Here is a 16,905-nt window from a genome sequence, read left to right on the forward strand (position 1 = left end):
TGTGATTAAGAGAGGAAAATGTAGGGATTGCAGCTTACCCACCTGTATTTATGGAATAACATTTTGGCAGAATTTGGACATCTACATTTTTATTACTGTGCACTGCTGGAGATATTGTCAATATATGAGAGAAGGAAGTAGGTCTATAGCACACTGCATGCTTGTCTAAAAACAGTAGATGAATCAAAGAGAGAACCATATGTCTTGCTCCCTTAGATACTAACAATCTAGGATCCTTCTTTCTCAAACATTCTCCTCCACTTTTTCCTACAGCTAACTGATAAAAGTCGTCCTGGTATTACAAGAATATCTAAAGCAAATATCAACAAATACTAACAAGACTGAGTTTTGTGAACTAAAATAAATGAACTGCAATCTGGGACACAGTTGAGGAGGGAGATCAGCTTCTCAACCCAGGTGCAGTCTCCAACCCCCCCCCCCCCCATGGTGCCCTGAGTGCATCCCTTCCTTTCTCCCACATAAATAAACTGCTACTGTTCATGCTTATGGGAAAATGTAAACCAGTGCTTGTGAAGATGCCAGTACAGTGTTTGAAAAAGTATCTTCCTGGCTGTGGTGGACCAGGCTCCATTGAAAAGGACCTAAACACATGGGGGAAAGAAATAGTTTTGGGAGGGCCTGCAGCAGCAAAGAAGCAAGCAGGAGCAGTTACATCCCTCTCCTGTTTTAACAGTGCAATTTACTTCTTCCTGAAGCGGAATTCCCTTGAAGAAGCATATGTTGAAAATTTATTACACACTTCTGCATGTCAGGTGTAGTCTGCCTTCAGACTTTATATCTTACTGGTCAAGCACTGTTGGTCAAGCATTGATGCAGATTCTGTGACACTTAGCACATTAAGGGTGCAATCCTAACCAACTTTCCAGCCCTGATATAGCTGTGCCAATGTGGCATGCACTGCATCCTGCAGAGGGGAGGCAGTCAAGCGGGCCTTCTCAAGGCAAGGGCATGCTTGTTACCTTACCTTGGGGTTGCATTGCTGCTAGGTCAGTGCTGGAAAATTGGTTAGGATTGCACCCTAAAACATTTACAAAGTAATATATTTCAGGCCTCACATGGTAAGAACATAAGAACAGCCCCACTGGATCAGGCCATAGGCCCATCTAGTCCAGCTTCCTGTATCTCACAGTGGCCCACCAAATGCCCCAGGGAGCACACCAGATAACAAGAGACCTGCATCCTCGTGCCCTCCCTGGCGTTGGCATTCTGACATAGCCCATTTTTAAAATCAGGAGGTTGCACATACATATCATGGCTTGTACCCCATAATGGATTTTTCCTCCAGAAACTTGTCCAATCCACTTTTAAAGGCATTCAGGCCAGATGCCGTCACCACAACCTGCGGCAAGGAGTTCCACAGACCAACTACACGCTGAGTAAAGAAATATTTTCTTTTGTCTGTCCTAACCCTCCCAACACTCAATTTTAGTGGATGTCCCCTGGTTCTGGTGTTATGTGAGAGTGTAAAGAGCATCTCTCTATCCACTTTATCCTTCCCATGCATAATTTTGTATGTCTCAATCATGTCCCCCCTCAGGTGCCACTTTTCTAGGCTGAAGGGGCCCAAACGCCGTAGCCTTTCCTCATAAGGAAGGTGCCCCAGCCCAGTAATCATCTTAGTCACTCTCTTTCGCACCTTTTCCATTTCCACTATGTAATTTTTGAGATGTGGCGACCAGAACTGGACACAATACTCCAGGTGTGGCCTTACCATCCATTTGTACAACGATATTATAATATTAGCCGTTTTGTTCTCAATACCTTTTCTAATGATCCCAAGCATAGAATTGACCTTCTTTACTGCCACCGCACACTGGGTCGACACTTTCATCGACCTGTCCACCACCACCCCAAGATCTCTCTCCTGATCTGTCACAGACAGCTCAGAACCCATTAGCCTATATGTGAAGTTTTGATTTTTTGCCCCAATGTGCATGACTTTATACTTACTTACATTGAAATGCATTTGCCATTTTGCTGCCCATTCTGCCAGTTTGGAGAGATACTTCTAGAGCTCCTCACAATCACGTCTGGTCTTCACCACTCGGAAAAGTTTGGTGTTGTCTGCAAACTTTGCCACCTCAATGCTCACCCCTGTCTCCAGGTCATTTATGAAGAGGTTGAAAAGCACAGGTCCCAGGATAGATCCTTGGGGCACACCGCTTTTCACCTCTCTCCATTGTGAAAATTGCCCATTGACACCCACTCTCTGTTTCCTGGTCTTCAACCAGGTCTCAATCCAGGAGAGGACCTGCCCTCTAATTCCCTGACTGTGGAGTTTTTTCAGTAGCCTTTGGTGAGGGACCGTGTCGAATGCCTTCTGAAAGTCATATATATAATGTCCATGGGTTCCCCCGCATCCACATGCCTGTTGACCCTTTCAAAGAATTCTAAAAGGTTTGTGAAGCAAGACTTACCCTTACAGAAGCCATGCTGATTCTCCCTCAGCAAGGCTTGTTCGTCTATGTGTTTTGAGATACTATTTTTGATGAGGCATTCCACCATCTTACCCAGTATAGATGTTAGGCTGACCGGCCTATAGTTTCACGGGTCCCCCCTCTTTCCCTTTTTAAAGATTGGTATGACATTTGCTATCCTCCAATCCCCTGGCACCATGGTCGTTTTGAGGGACAAGTTGCATATTTTAGTCAAGAGATCAGCAACTTCATTCCTTAATAACTCTTAGGTGGATGCCATCAGGGCCCGGTGACTTATTGATCTTTAATTTAGCAATGAGGTCTGAAACATCTTCTCTTTCAAATTCTATCTGACTTAACTCCTTGGTCAGGAGGGGCCGTTCGGGCAGCGGTATTTGTCCAAGGTCTTCTGCCGTGAAGACAGATGCAAAGAACTCATTTAATTTCTCTGCCATCTCTAAGTCTCCTTTTATCTCCCCTTTCCCTCCCTCACCATCCAGAGGGCCAACTGCTTCTCTGGTGGGTTTCCTGCTTCTAACATATTTGAAGAAGCTTTTATTATTCCCCTTAATGTTGCTGGCCATGCGTTCCTCATAGTCTCGCTTGGCCTCCTGTATCACCTTCTTACACTTCTTTTGCCACAGTTTATGTTCCTTTTTATTCTCCTCATTAGGGCAAGACTTCCATTTACGGAAGGAAGCTTCCTTGCCCTTTATGGCCTCTCTAACTTGGCTGGTTAGCCATGCGGGCACCCTCCTGGACTTAGTGGAGCCCTTCTTCCTTTGCGGTATACGCTTCCGCTGGGCCTCTACTACTGTTGTTTTAAGCAGCCTCCATGCACTCTGGAGAGATTGGACTCTTTTCACCTTCCCTTTCAACCTCCTTCTAACCAGCCTCCTCATTTGAGGGAAGTCCGTTCATCAGAAGTCAAGGGTTTTTGTGAGAGATTTGCCCGGTATTCTTCCTCCGACGTGTATGTTGAAACGGATCACAGCATGATCACTGTTCCCCAACGGCTCTGTAACATTGACATCTTTAACCAGGTCCTGAGTACTGCACAATATTAAATCCAGAGTCACCTGTCCTCTGGTGGGCTCCATGACTAGCTGCTCTAAAGCACAGTCATTTAACATGTCAAGGAATCCGGTCTCCTTTTCGTGACCAGAACACAAATTGACCCAGTCTATATGAGGATAATTGAAGTCCCCCATGATTACAACCCTGTCCCTCCTTGTCACCTCCCTGATCTGTTTCCTCATTTCAAGGTCCCCTTCCGGTTTCTGGTCTGGAGGAAGATAGTATGCCCCCAGTATTACATCGCTTCTGAGGCCTGGTAATTTAACACACAGAGATTCTATGGTGGAGTCGGACCCGCCTTCAATCTCTACTTTGCTGGATTCTATCCCTTCCTTAATGTAAACGGCCACCCCACCTCCAACATGCCCCTCCCTGTCCCTCCTATAGCCCGGGATTGCGGTATCCCACTGATTCTTCGCATTCCACCAGGTTTCCGTTATGCCCACTATGTCAATGTTTTCCCTAGTCACCACACATTCCAGTTCTCCCATCTTTCGGAGACTTCGGGTATTTGCATAAAAGCATTTGTACATGGAATGCCCCAGGATCGGTTGCTTATTAGCTCCTTTTTCCCCGCATCCTCTCACTGTGCCAAACTGTCTATCACATCCCATCATGCTACCATTCCCAATTTCTTCTCCTACTCTGCCTTTACCTTGTTGTTCTCTAACCTCTCCATCCTCGTCCCATAGGGATGAGGAGTTCCAAACCGGATGTCCCTCGGCTCCTGTCGGTTTTCCCCCAGGGTAGTGGTAGTAGTCATATCAACATTGACAAAGGTACTCTGCTTTAATGTTTGAAATGATCAGATAATTTTTTCTTCCAAAATCGTAACCCCAGCCAATAAAAATGTAAGTAGGAGTTAATTTGAGAATTTTTGAGGGAGAGGGCTCACATAAATATTCTTGGGTCTCTCAGAATCTTAAAAAGACCCTGGGAAGCAGTCACAAGGTATAATGTGCTGATGCCCTAGTTATGGGGAAAATGTTATAACCTCTAATAGACAGCAGAACAGTTTTGTCAAAAAGGAGCTGCAGTCAATTCAGTCAATGCAGTCAATGCAGTCAAGTATGCAGTTCAGCATACTTAGGTGATACATATGTTCGCAAACATGTCTTCTGTCACACTAGCCCCATATAGACACAATGTATGAAATTATTCTAAGCAAAATTGTTTTCACCATAGCTCACTTCTTAACTTTCAATGATGACAACAGAGATGGAAGAGAGAGAAAAATTCAACGCACCAAGAAGCTTGTCTTGTACTCTCATTCATCAAGAGAAACAATTAGAAGGCTTCTCCCCACCCACACCCAGCTCCCTGCCCTTCACTGTCACTCGAGAGTATTCTCTCACTAGTTTTATAAACCTTGCTTTAATCCCAATACATCTGCCCATTACAGAAACTCACAGAGATATATTAAGAACAAGTAGTAGCTGGTAAGCAGATCAGTTATTCTCTAGCCATTTTAGGTATGTGCAGGACAGCTGAGCATCTGCTTACAGAGAAACATGGTGTAATAGTATCATTTTCTGAAGTGGATGGCATTGGCTGTTCTAATCCTCTAAGCTATGCCAATGCACGTAAAACAACATTTTAAAGTATAGCATAAGCCTTTAGTAACATACCCGTTGAATAAGATGAGAACTTTCATGGTATCTGACTGAGCTTTCAAAATATTTCAAAGACAGAATGTAAACTCTTCTCATACCAGTAGTCTTTAAAGTGACAAACTATCAGGCTATGTCTAAAGTATCCTACTTATATTGGCTTAATTGTCATGGCATCTGGTTTAGGAATCCTGTGAATCAGAGATGCCAGGACCAGATCTTGAGTGGGCTCCAGCATCTTTGATGGGTGCACTGTTAGAAGTCTGTCAGATGTCTCTGTGATAGAAGCCACAAGTCCTGCCAGAATGTTCCTTTACTGCAATTTTAAGAGGTGATGGGAGGAGGAAAAGTGAGAGTGGATAAAAGGTGTGTGTAGGGGAGTGGTTGAAACTGTCATGCTGACTTTGGGAAAAGTGTAAGGGTTGTTGAATATGATAAATGAAGGTCCAAAAAAAAAAAAAAGGTTTAAGTTATACTCATTGCATTCTGTTTACATTTGTCACATCCACATAGTTTCTGCTGGGCTGGTGACATGCAGAAAGAGGCCTGGAATCCTCTCTTGGTTATCCCGCTCCCATATTAGTTTTCCCAGGAGAAATCTTCTCCCACCTCTTCTGCTCTACTAAAGGACCTATGAACACTGCACTTTGGAGGAACCTCCCTCTTCTGTACACATGCATGGTGCCAGGATTCCCATGAATTAATCCCAATTAACTATGAAGATTCAAATACTGATAAGTATCATTTTCATAAGTCAATTTTGCTTAGGCAAAATATGGAACATTTACTTACAAAATAGGAAGTCTCTGCATTTGTATTTCCACAGGTTTGAAATAACAGACCACAGATCACTAAAATGAGACTTTTCCATCTCATCCATCTCATTCAAGCTGAACTACAATGAAATTACCAGTAAATACTATATTTTCACAGGCACACAGAACTGCTGCAGAAATCCTTGTGTTGAACTTTTGAGTCTGTGAGTGGAATTTAACAGCTTTCTTTTATAAGGCAGGCCGCCATTATGTGCTGAGTTCAAGTATTAAGCCTGCAATTTGACCACAAAATGAGAGTTCTCTTGGAGAAAATGCACACCAGTCATGGGCTCAGTGCCAACCAGCATTCAATAAGTCTTCCTCCAAAGAGTATATTTCATGTTTATATAAATAAAAACTATTAAAGAGAAAAAGCAGCATATAAGAAGTAATCATTCTCTGAGCATACCATTATACAGTATGCTCGTGTATAATAAGTCATTCAGAGAACTCAGTGGAACAGCTTCCGTAAACTGCAGCACATGAGGATTCCAGTCCAAACAATTTTTTGCATTTTTCTAACAGCTAGAAAAAATTCATCTACCTACGTTTCTGAAAAGGAGAATAAAAAGGCAAAATACCACAGAGTATGAAAATAGTCAGATACAGACCATGGCTGATCATTCTTGATATTTGGGAAACAATACCATTTTGCACTAAAGCTATTTATTTAAATAAAAGCATCAAGAAAATGAACTAGATTCAGCCAAGAGCAGTTTCACTGAGGTCACTCCAATTCTATTGCTAATTGCTCTCTTTCCAAGGATGAAGAGTGGTATTACATATAAACCCAGATATAAAGAGGATTAGCTTAGATATTTATAGTTATGAAAGTGGTGGTCAAATCAATGCTTGCTCCAAATGGAAACAATCAATTACTCGTCATGGTTCTCCCTCCTAAATAGGCAACAGGTGCTTCCTGAACAATTTCTTTCTATTAGGCTTTTCCTAATGATCTTTCTAACAAAGAGTTCTCCTCATCCCCAAAAAGATTAGGCAAACTAAACACAGAGACCATGTGATTTTCTGTTTTACAAAGTATGCAAATATATCAGCACAAATGTTGGGCTACCAATTTGTGACCAATGAGATCTTGGAGTAAAAGCATAGCGGACGTTTGTGTGCAAATTACCAACTCAGAAGTAGTTAAATGAAAACTCTTTTTATATTTTTATGTTTCATTAAATTTCTAAAGGCACAATCCTAACCAGGTCTACTCAGAACTAAGTCCTATTTTGTTCAATGGGGCTTACTCTCAGGAAAGTGTGGTTAGGATTGTAGCCTAAATAGTATTATAATACCAATGGCTATTTCAAATGAGGTCTATTTTTTTAGAAAAACATTTCATAATGGTGCCCAGCAATTAGAGGTGGTATCGTCTGGTTGTCAGCCACTTGGGTTATGTGACAAGGAAAGGTTACAGACACTGCTGATTTAGATAGATGTCTCATCTGACTTTGCAAGGCAAGTTCTTCTATTCTAACAATGATGAATTAAAGACAAATTCATACAACAGCCAGAATGCTTCCAATGAGCAATGTACAGAAGTTATCCATTCTCTGAATTACCCAGAATGTACTGTTATAAAACAGGTTTATTACATTTACATACCCTCTAGGAAGTCCACCTTCTGAAGCCCTTCGCTTGAGACTTAATTTCTGCATCTCAGCCATTTCTCTTAGAGTGTCTGCTGAGTACAGACCAATGGGGTTGTTATATTGCCTTGCTGGGCTCAGCTGGTGTTTAGGACTACTGCCATCTGTGATCACTGAGCTTGTTTTTGAACCTAGGTCACTTTTTGCTGGTGAGAGGTCAGATGTCATAGACTGAGAAGACATGGAGGATCTAATGGTAGTAGTCTTTAAAAAGGAAGAGCTATGTGATAGGCTGGTCTCTTGTTTGCTGAGGAAGCCTGAATATGCTCCGTTGTTTGCTAAAATGCTACGCATGGATGCAGCCGATGTGCTACTTAGAGGATCGGAGCTTGTTCGGTTGCCATTGATTTCCAGAACAGAATCCTGTAGAAGCAAACATGCAGGCCAAAGAAAGAAAAGAAAAAAAGAACAATCATAGAACACATGCAAAAAGAAAATGTCTGCAGCTCTAGCATTCTACATATTATCAGTAAGGTTGCCAACCTTCGATTAAATATATATATTTATACTCCCAAGGCAGGGCCAGGATGGTTAATGCCAGGGCCAAATCTGGCATGTCAGGGGCAGACCATGTTGGGGAAGGGCACAGAATGACAAAATCTGGAGTTTACTAGCTTCTCAGTCACCAATGGGTTATCTAACAAAAACACAGTGTTCTACTCATTGAACGGGTTAAATACTGATTGGTTGGCAACCCTACATATAAGACAATTGCAGCAAAACAAAGAAGAAACTTTCATAACCTTGCATTAGTCAAGCAAAAATATTAAATTTTCTATTTCCAAGTTGGCAAGTTTGGGTAACTCAGATGCATAATAATAAAGCTTCTTGTCCAAACAGCTGCCAGTATTAGTTATTATATGCATAACTGGGCAATTAGCCTTGGATGCCCATTCATTCTTATGAAAAAGATAGCTGGTTCTTAAGGAAACTTGGATGTTTGGATAACAGTTAAACAAATCTATAATATATACATATATATCTATGTTATAACCGAGAAATGCATGAGCTAATATTTCAGCAATCACACAATTTGTGATTAGTTTTAAAATTAAGGGCCGCTGTCAACAAAGGCTGAAGTTCATGCTAATAAAGGCCGTGCAATGAAGTTAGCAAAATGGCGGCAAAAAAGATTCTATTAATAGACTCTCACTTCATACATCTACATAACTTGCATTTGAACAAGTGGAACTAGACCATGTACAGCACAGGAATCTTCACCTTGTCAGCAATTATATGTTTACCACTCCAAGTATATTTTTTTTCTGGGCTAAACAGTAGGAAATTGGACTGCTCTTGATGTTTTTTCCATTATTGATTTCCTACTAATTCAATCAAAAAAGCATAAAGGAAAAAGACCAAAATACTTGCTAGAATCAATGCAAAGCCAACATTTTGCTGGCAGTACCAAAACATATACTGCAGGGAGAAAGTATACTGATGAAGGTTCAAGACAGCAGCTCCCAGAAGATGGGAAAGACAACTGCTAAGGGAAAAGCAGCCATTTGAGGTACTGTGGAAGAGATTCCAAAGAGAGGGACTAGATGGCCAAAGATGGTTCCAGTGCAACCATAATGCACCCATGAGGTAAGGGAACAAATGTTTCCATATCTTGAGGAGGCCTCTGTGACAGCCTGCTCACCACAGGATGAACTGCATGTCCCATTGGCATGGCTGCACCAGCACTGGAAAATCAGATAGAATTGGGCCCTAAGAGCGGCTGAACAGAGAAGGAGGAAAGAAGGAAAAGAGAGTAAAAGAGAACAGCTAAGAAAAATAATTCAGGATAGAAACTGAAGTGATTCTATCCCAGATATCAATCAAACTGTTGTCAAAAATACTTTCGTATCACTTTTCAACAAAAAATAGTTCAGAAAACATAGCTAAATAAATAAATTGTTCCCAAGGGGCTTACAATCTAAAAGAGATTCAGAAGAGACACCAGCAACAACCACTGATAAAAACGCTGTGTGGAATAAGAGGGACAATTGGTCTCCCCTCAATAAACGCAAAAAGTCACCACTTTAAAAACTGACTCTTTGCCTAATTAAGTTAGGGCCAAATCTATCCAACTTTCCAGCCCTGGTGTAGCCATGCCAATGGGGTTTGTGCTGCATCCTGTGGTGGGAGGGTAGTTATAGAAGCCTCCAAAAGGTAAGGGAACGTTTGTTGCCTTGCCTAGGGACTGTACTGCAGCTGCACAGGGGATGGAAAGTTGGATAGGATTTGACCCGTAGTCATTATTTATTCTCAAGATTTCTATCCCACCTTTTGGCCTCCAAAGAAAACCGCAAGATGGCTCCTATGTTTTAACAAAGCATTGTGAAGGAGGCTCGCCAGGCCTCAGAATGTCTTAAACAGGAAGTAGTAGGGTTTTTGTTTTTTGTTTTTTGTTTTTTTTTAGCATTCTGAGACCCACAGTAGTTGGTAGCACATGGCCTCTGTGGGACTCAGAAACCCTCTGGGCCTAGAAGGAGCCCAGGTGGGTTCAGAGGGTGGGGGTGGGGTTCTGAAAACTGGAGGTTTCAATACCCGTGGTCTTCTGTATCTGCTTATCTGGGAACAGAACCCCCATGGATAATGAGGGCCCCCCCCGTATAGGAACTTTGTCTAAATGCTAATTATCACCAGACTTCAGAGTGGTTGCTAGTCTGCTCCTTCTCATCCTCATCTTTACTACAGAATTGCAGGGTTATTACATAAGTCCCATTCCAGCTGCTCATAGCCAACTCTATTTCATTCTCCATGCTGCTCTTCTGGTGTCTGATAAGGTAGATTGAGCGAATGGTGGTTGGCTCTTGCTAGTGGAGAGGGCAGCTCTCTTCCCTGCAGTGGTACTCACTGAAGAGCTACTGTAGAGGCAGTTGTGAATATTCATCCCTCAGTTAGAAGGTGGTTCATGTTTCTGTGTGCATGTGTGTGGGTGTTGATGATGATGAAATTTAGCAGACTCCCAAGTAATAAAAACGATAATTAATCGTTGTTGTGTATGTCATGCAAACCATAAGAACAGCACTTCATGCACTAATATTTTCGTGTGTATATGGAATATTGGTGCTGGGCTTCTAATCATGGGCATCAAATTCTTTTCTAACCATTTCTATTCAGTTATTAAAACTAGATTTCTCCCTCTCTTTTTGTCCTTCAGGGCCTGCAAAAATGAGCACATATTTTCACTGCAATTCTCTGCAGCTTTTCAGTTAGCCAGAAGAGGAGGCTGTTATCCTAAGCACTGGAGTTTGTCTCTGGAGACGCACTACTGTCACCTTGCTAAAATGCCTTATTTCATAGAAGAGACAGAGTTGGCCTCTCATTTTGTTGCTCTAATAACATCTGATCACAAGCAGAACTCAGAAAACGAGAATTTAATATTTCCCTGTGATAACACGTAGGACATATTTGGCAAAATAGTGGAGCACACAGGAGACATTCTTATACCCAGCCTCTTTTTACTGTGTTGGTAATGGTTTAAATTCATTTTATAGTGCAAATGTGTTCTCTCAAAGGAAAAACATCATCTTGCACAAAACAAGGAAGGAGAACTATTTGATAAAATATCTTATACACATCTGAGCAAGCAATAGCAATGTCTTATACACATACATCTCAGCCAGTTCAAATGTATATTTAATTGCTTACTCAAATGGTGTGTATAATGTTGGAGGGGACTTACAAAAGTTTACAAATCAGCATCCTTGAACCATGGGGACTCTGTAAATGGAATGCAACACATATGGAAGCTGAGCTGAGATGTGATTGTGAGACCTTTGCACTGATGATACAGTGCTCATGAGGGTAGACCACTTACCTAAACACTCAATGCATATTATCAGCTGCCTTAGGTAAAGCATATACTTACTCTCTCCCTACTGTAATAATGCACCATTGTCCCACATCACACCCCCACACCCAGACAAGATTTGAGAACAAGATGAGAGTAAGTATAAATTGCTTGTCCTTTGTCTCTTGCGATTTATCTGGTCTGCCTATCCTAGTAATATCAATCCCAGCATGCAGAAGTCCATGGCTTGCAGAATCTCAGGCAGAGTTCTGGCACAACCCCGTTCCCTGATTGAAGATGCTGGGAGTCAAACATGAGCCCCAAAACACACACAATGTACTTGAAGACTAGGAATGTGCTGAGTAGTTCTTCTGTGCTTGTTCACCTTTAGTTCTTAGCTGATTTATGTTACTCTGTGATATAATAGTAATGCTAAATATTTTTATATTTGCACACTTTCTGAGTGTGCAAAGCACTTCACATGTACTGTCTTGATATAGTCTTTACAACAACTCTATAAGATGAGCAAGTATTATTATCTCCATATTACAGCTGGGGAACTGAGGCTGAGAGGAGAACTCATGGAAGTTCATGGAACTCATGGAGTCAGACCAGGGAAGTTCTGATTCACAAATCAGCTTCATACACATATATGTATGCTTCACTATAACTGGATTCCATCGAGATGCAGATTGGATGGCATCTGCTGGCCAACGCCATAGGTCAGCGGAGCTGGTCACTCACCAGGGACCAGTTCTGTTAAGGGGTTCCTTTCTCACTTGAAAGGAAAATGTATTATCATGAGCAGGCACATACATGAGGAATACAAGAGGCACCATCTTGATTCCCATTTGGCACAGGGTCCAATCACATGGAACATCTCTAAGTTCACGTATAATAATGCAGAGAACTCTGCAGCATTCTTCTTACTGATGTGACTCACTACTGTCCAGTACTTGCCAGCTGTGCCTCTGCTTTCCTACCACCTGGGCAGTTAAAGGACACTCACAGGCCAAAGCTGCTGTTTCCCCCAAAGCAGGATGTGGCTCTGAATCTCAGATAAACTTCCTGTCCCACATGATTTAAATGTTACAGTGGACTGAAACTTAAATAATTTGTACAGTACCAATTCCCCCACAATGGGGAATTCTTTCAAGTACCAAGGTGGACTGCCTGAGGAAAAGTTATCATTTTTGCTAGTTGATTGCTATTATTATATTAGTGTTAATTTCTAAAGGATATGAAACTATTTTTAATCACTACTAAAAATTACGGGAGTCCACAAAACGTAAACATTAAGTTTAATACAAACTTTAGTTAGCCCATTTCTACCATTAGCAAAAACAGGAACATTTCATTTTTCTAAAGAACGGATTTGAAAAAACCCTTTTAGAAATGAAAAAGTCATGGCCATGTTATGTTGTAGTTGGTAACTGGTGTAAGAAGCTCAAATTTTACATGATGAAGGCCATTATCACTGCTAACTTGACAATATAGCTGTAATTGGATTTCAATCTTCAGAGGTCATTGCTCTAATTTCACCTCCTATAATTACCTCAGAAAATGTAGCCAAGTTGGTGGAGATAGATTTATCTATTTTGGTGAGAGATCTTACTTAAACTGAACAGCCATACTCTTAAATCTCAGAACTAGAACTGCAATGTTAAGTAGTTTCTTCAGGAGATGAAACCAATCAAATAAATAAGGCTTCTGTCCTAAACTCGGCTAGGCAATTTAAATCCAAGTGGATCCAATGGGATTCAGACATCCTAGCTCTGTGCAGTCCAAAGCTTCAGCTGTTTAATTGTAAGAGCCTAATAAAATTGGAGGGATGTGAGTTAAGGGTACACTGAATTGCTATAGTAAAAAGGAATAGTAAAAGGAACAGCACGTTTGTGAGCCTCCTGGGCTGACACAAGGGACTTGCGCCGACCAAAGGCACACTTAGGTGCACTGCAACAAAAAACACTGCAGCCACTCTTTTCAGCCATTCCTTGAAGGTGCTAATATAATTTTGAGCACTAATACAGTATTAGGCCTAATAAAGTATAAGCCCTTAAAGCAGTATAACATCAAATTGTCCCTCAAGCATTATATTTAAAAAATTATACTGGACACTCATGCATGACCTCCAGTAGGGACACCCAACTGAACATGAAAGAGAACTAGAAAGATGTGATTATAGGTGTGCTGCAAAGATATGATGAAGAACTGCAAAAATGTGGTGAGAGCGCTTAGCTTTCACAAAACATGTCAAATTCATATTTAAAAAAAAAGACTAAGCAGTAGCACTACCAATTATCACATGCAGTTATTGCACTGCTAAATTTATCAATGGATTTTGCCCATTAATAAATGTGAGAATTGATCTACAGGGAAAAGATAGGAGGACCACAGATGGGTAAAGGGCTGGAATCTATCTGCACAACTGGGAACCAAATCAGGAAGAGTCTAAACGGCAAGGAGAGAGCTCTACATGCACACAGTTGTAATTCCAATATCCACTCAATCCAGATTTTGAAATGCACACAAGTAGGTTGGGATGGGGCTGCACTTGTGATCCTTCTTCCTGTCCCCAAACATGTTCATTAAATTTCTGAAAGATGCTCATAACTCATCAACTGATCAATTTATTCAACTGCCTCTGCTTTCAGTATTATTTGCTTGATACTCTTCATACGTCAGATGATGTAGGCTCTTGTCTATGAAACTCATGCCACAAATAGATGTGTGCGTCTCTAAGGCCAGGACACTCAATTGTTTTTTTACTGCAGATGACAAATATGATAACCATTTTTGGAAATTATATATGACTATCCAATGAATTACAGACTGAGTGTTAAGCCTATCACTACTACATCCTCTAGGCATTTTTCACATCATCTGTTTTGTTTAAACTGCAACATCAATAACTCCCATATATGCATGCTGATCAACAGCAGCCATTTTTCTCTAGACTAGTGCTTCTCAAACTGTGGGTCAGGACCCATTAGGTGGGTCACAAGCCCATTTCAGGTGGGTCCCCATTCATTTCAATGTTATTTTATTTTTAATCTATTATACTTAACGCTACCATGGTATGTGACTGCATCGGGGGAAAGTTTCAGATCTGTACTTTTCACAGGCTACTTTGTATATGCTTTTAACAAAGATAGTCAATAGTGCTTACTCCCAGGAAAGTGTGGATAGGATAGCAGCCTTTGGGATGTTTGGGGAAATTTTTTTAAACAGATCAGCAACTGCTTGGAAAGATTAGGAGGGTTTATTTTAAATAAATTTTTAAACTTATACATTATAAACTTTTACTTACTTAATTGATTTGATTTTGTCATGTGGGGGTGTTAAAAATTTCCCTCTGTGATGATGTCACTTTTTGCTATGATTTCACTTTCAGGTTAATGGCATCTCTTCTGGTGGGTCCTGACAGATTGTCATTCTAAATAGTGGGCCCCAGTGCTAAAAAGTTTGAGAACCACTTCTCTAGACTAATCTCTTATGTTCCACAAGTTCCACAACAATCATGGAACTGCAACTCCTAGCCCCATCATACTCCCAAACAACATCACAGTTTTTGTTCCAGACTCATGTATATGGAATAAATAGTTTCTTTCTACTACGTGAATGAACCTCTGAGAGCCATACACTTACATGCTCCTCTGTCTCTTCCCCTCTCTCAAGAGGAAAGGGAAAGTGTTGAATTTCACTTTGAATGAAATGATAATTCTGCATGATGTTCTATGCGGAAGCTCTGCTGTACTTCAAATCACAGTTAAGCAACAAACCAGGATCTGAGACTATGGTTTGATCATGGTTTGTTTTTCCCCAACTCTAGTTTGAAGTAAATCACAGTTCCTAAGTTTAGACATAAAGTGGAATTATGATTTACTTCAAAGCAAAAGAAAAGGTTTTCCTTCTCTTCCATTCGTATGCGAAAAAGAGAGAAAAAGAGGGAAGTCTGTAGCTTGCAAAGGCTTCTTCACATACAAACACCATACTCTCGGCAGGTTCTCATTAATCAGGACTACATTATAGAAGAGACATATATTTGAGCACTCACTCCATTCCAAAGAACTCTTCCTATTCTTAGGGCACAATCCAAATCTGTGCTAGAGCAGGCAAGCCAGGAGGCTTGCGCTGCATCCAACGCAGGTTCGTTGGCTGCAGCAGGTCTGAGGAAAGCGGAGCGACTTCAAGCCACTCAATTCTCTGCGGGGACGGGGGTTGGGATCCGGCATAACTGCCGGGTCCCAGCCGCACCCCTGGCTCCCTGCGCTCCCACCCCGGGGGCCACCTATCGCCTGCCCTCCCCCGCCCAGAAATGCCCCCCTCCCGCCTCCACCCCGCCCCCCCCATGCCTACAAGTTGCCACTTGTGTTGGCGCAGGTGCGCTGACACAAGTGGCGGTGAGGAAGCCGCTGCAGAGACTTCTGCCGGCCTCCGCGTGTTGGCACATCAATATGCACTGATGCAGCTTCCTCCCATGGAGGTGCAAACATGCTTTCAGGCACTTTTGCGACCCTCCCGGGGACTTGGGCCAGCCTATGTGCCGGTTAGGATTGCACCCTTAGTAGCATAAATAAACATTTCATATTCTACAAATATGAGAGTGGCTAGTAGGCAGTCTTAAGACATGCTTAACATGTTGGATGTTTTACATTCTGCCTCTCTCACATCCGGATGTTGTACTTAGAGAACTGAAAGATAAACATTTAGGGTACCAAACATTTTTCTTTTTTACAGGTAAGTCTCCATGCTTTTTAACAACTATGTAGCAAGCAAAAATTAATCTGAAACAATTTTTGAACACTGAAACGTAGTGCGAGAAGAAGCCTCACCTGATGAATTGTTTTCTGTTACACAACTGATAAAAAACACTCTTGTTTCGAAGGAAAGCACATTGGCAGCCCTAAAAGCTTTAAGAACCCCAAAAGAATGCTAGAATCAATGTAAAACAATAATAATATACAAAACCAGTGTGTCAAATCAGTGTGCAGATCAGAGATATCCTGAATTCTAATAATGCATTATCTAAAAACCAAGGAAAAACAGGGGAGAGTCAATTTCCCAAATGGCAGCTCTGTTCTTACAGAAGTGCCAAGTGGTAGTCACGGTTTGGACACATTAAAGTATTTTGAATTTAATTTCTTGCCCACTGATGGATCGAGCGTCTTGCTTAATATCCAACAGAGCAGCAGTTTTCAAACTTTTTAGCACCCCTTTTTAAAAAGACATTCAATCATGACCAACCAAGCATTACAATACTTTAAAAATAGGTGATCTAGAAAGAAATAATATTTTTTATTATTGCAAACTGTAGGAGTTCAGCTGTTTGTAGGAGGGCAGTTAGCAGCTATCTGATTTTTGAACAGACTCAGGGCTTGAGGCAGTTATCTGATCTTTCTATCACCCATGTTTTCATTGGAGGTTCTGTGGGACCCACCAGAAATTAGGTCACAACCCATCAAGTGGATTCCGACCCACAGTTTGAGAAACGGAAAGGAATCCCCAAAGAGGCTACAATCAGAAATT

General features: G+C 41.4%; 1 protein-coding gene across 22 annotated transcripts in view; it reads right to left on the reverse strand.

Annotated features, from left to right (window-relative positions):
* Positions 1-16,905, reverse strand: part of LDB3 (LIM domain binding 3) — a 192,488-nt gene that overhangs the window by 75,551 nt on the left and 100,032 nt on the right. For 17 of the 22 annotated variants that reach the window (XM_066622474.1, XM_066622478.1, XM_066622482.1 and 14 more), the window contains exon 5: positions 7,552-7,958. The exons of the other annotated variants lie outside the window; for them this stretch is intronic. In XM_066622474.1, coding sequence (XP_066478571.1) covers positions 7,552-7,958 — 407 coding nt within the window. The remainder of the gene's footprint in view (positions 1-7,551; positions 7,959-16,905) is intronic. 22 annotated transcript variants of the gene reach the window in all.

Source organism: Tiliqua scincoides, chromosome 3 (assembly GCF_035046505.1).
Source record: "Tiliqua scincoides isolate rTilSci1 chromosome 3, rTilSci1.hap2, whole genome shotgun sequence".
Lineage (NCBI taxonomy): Eukaryota > Metazoa > Chordata > Lepidosauria > Squamata > Scincidae > Tiliqua > Tiliqua scincoides.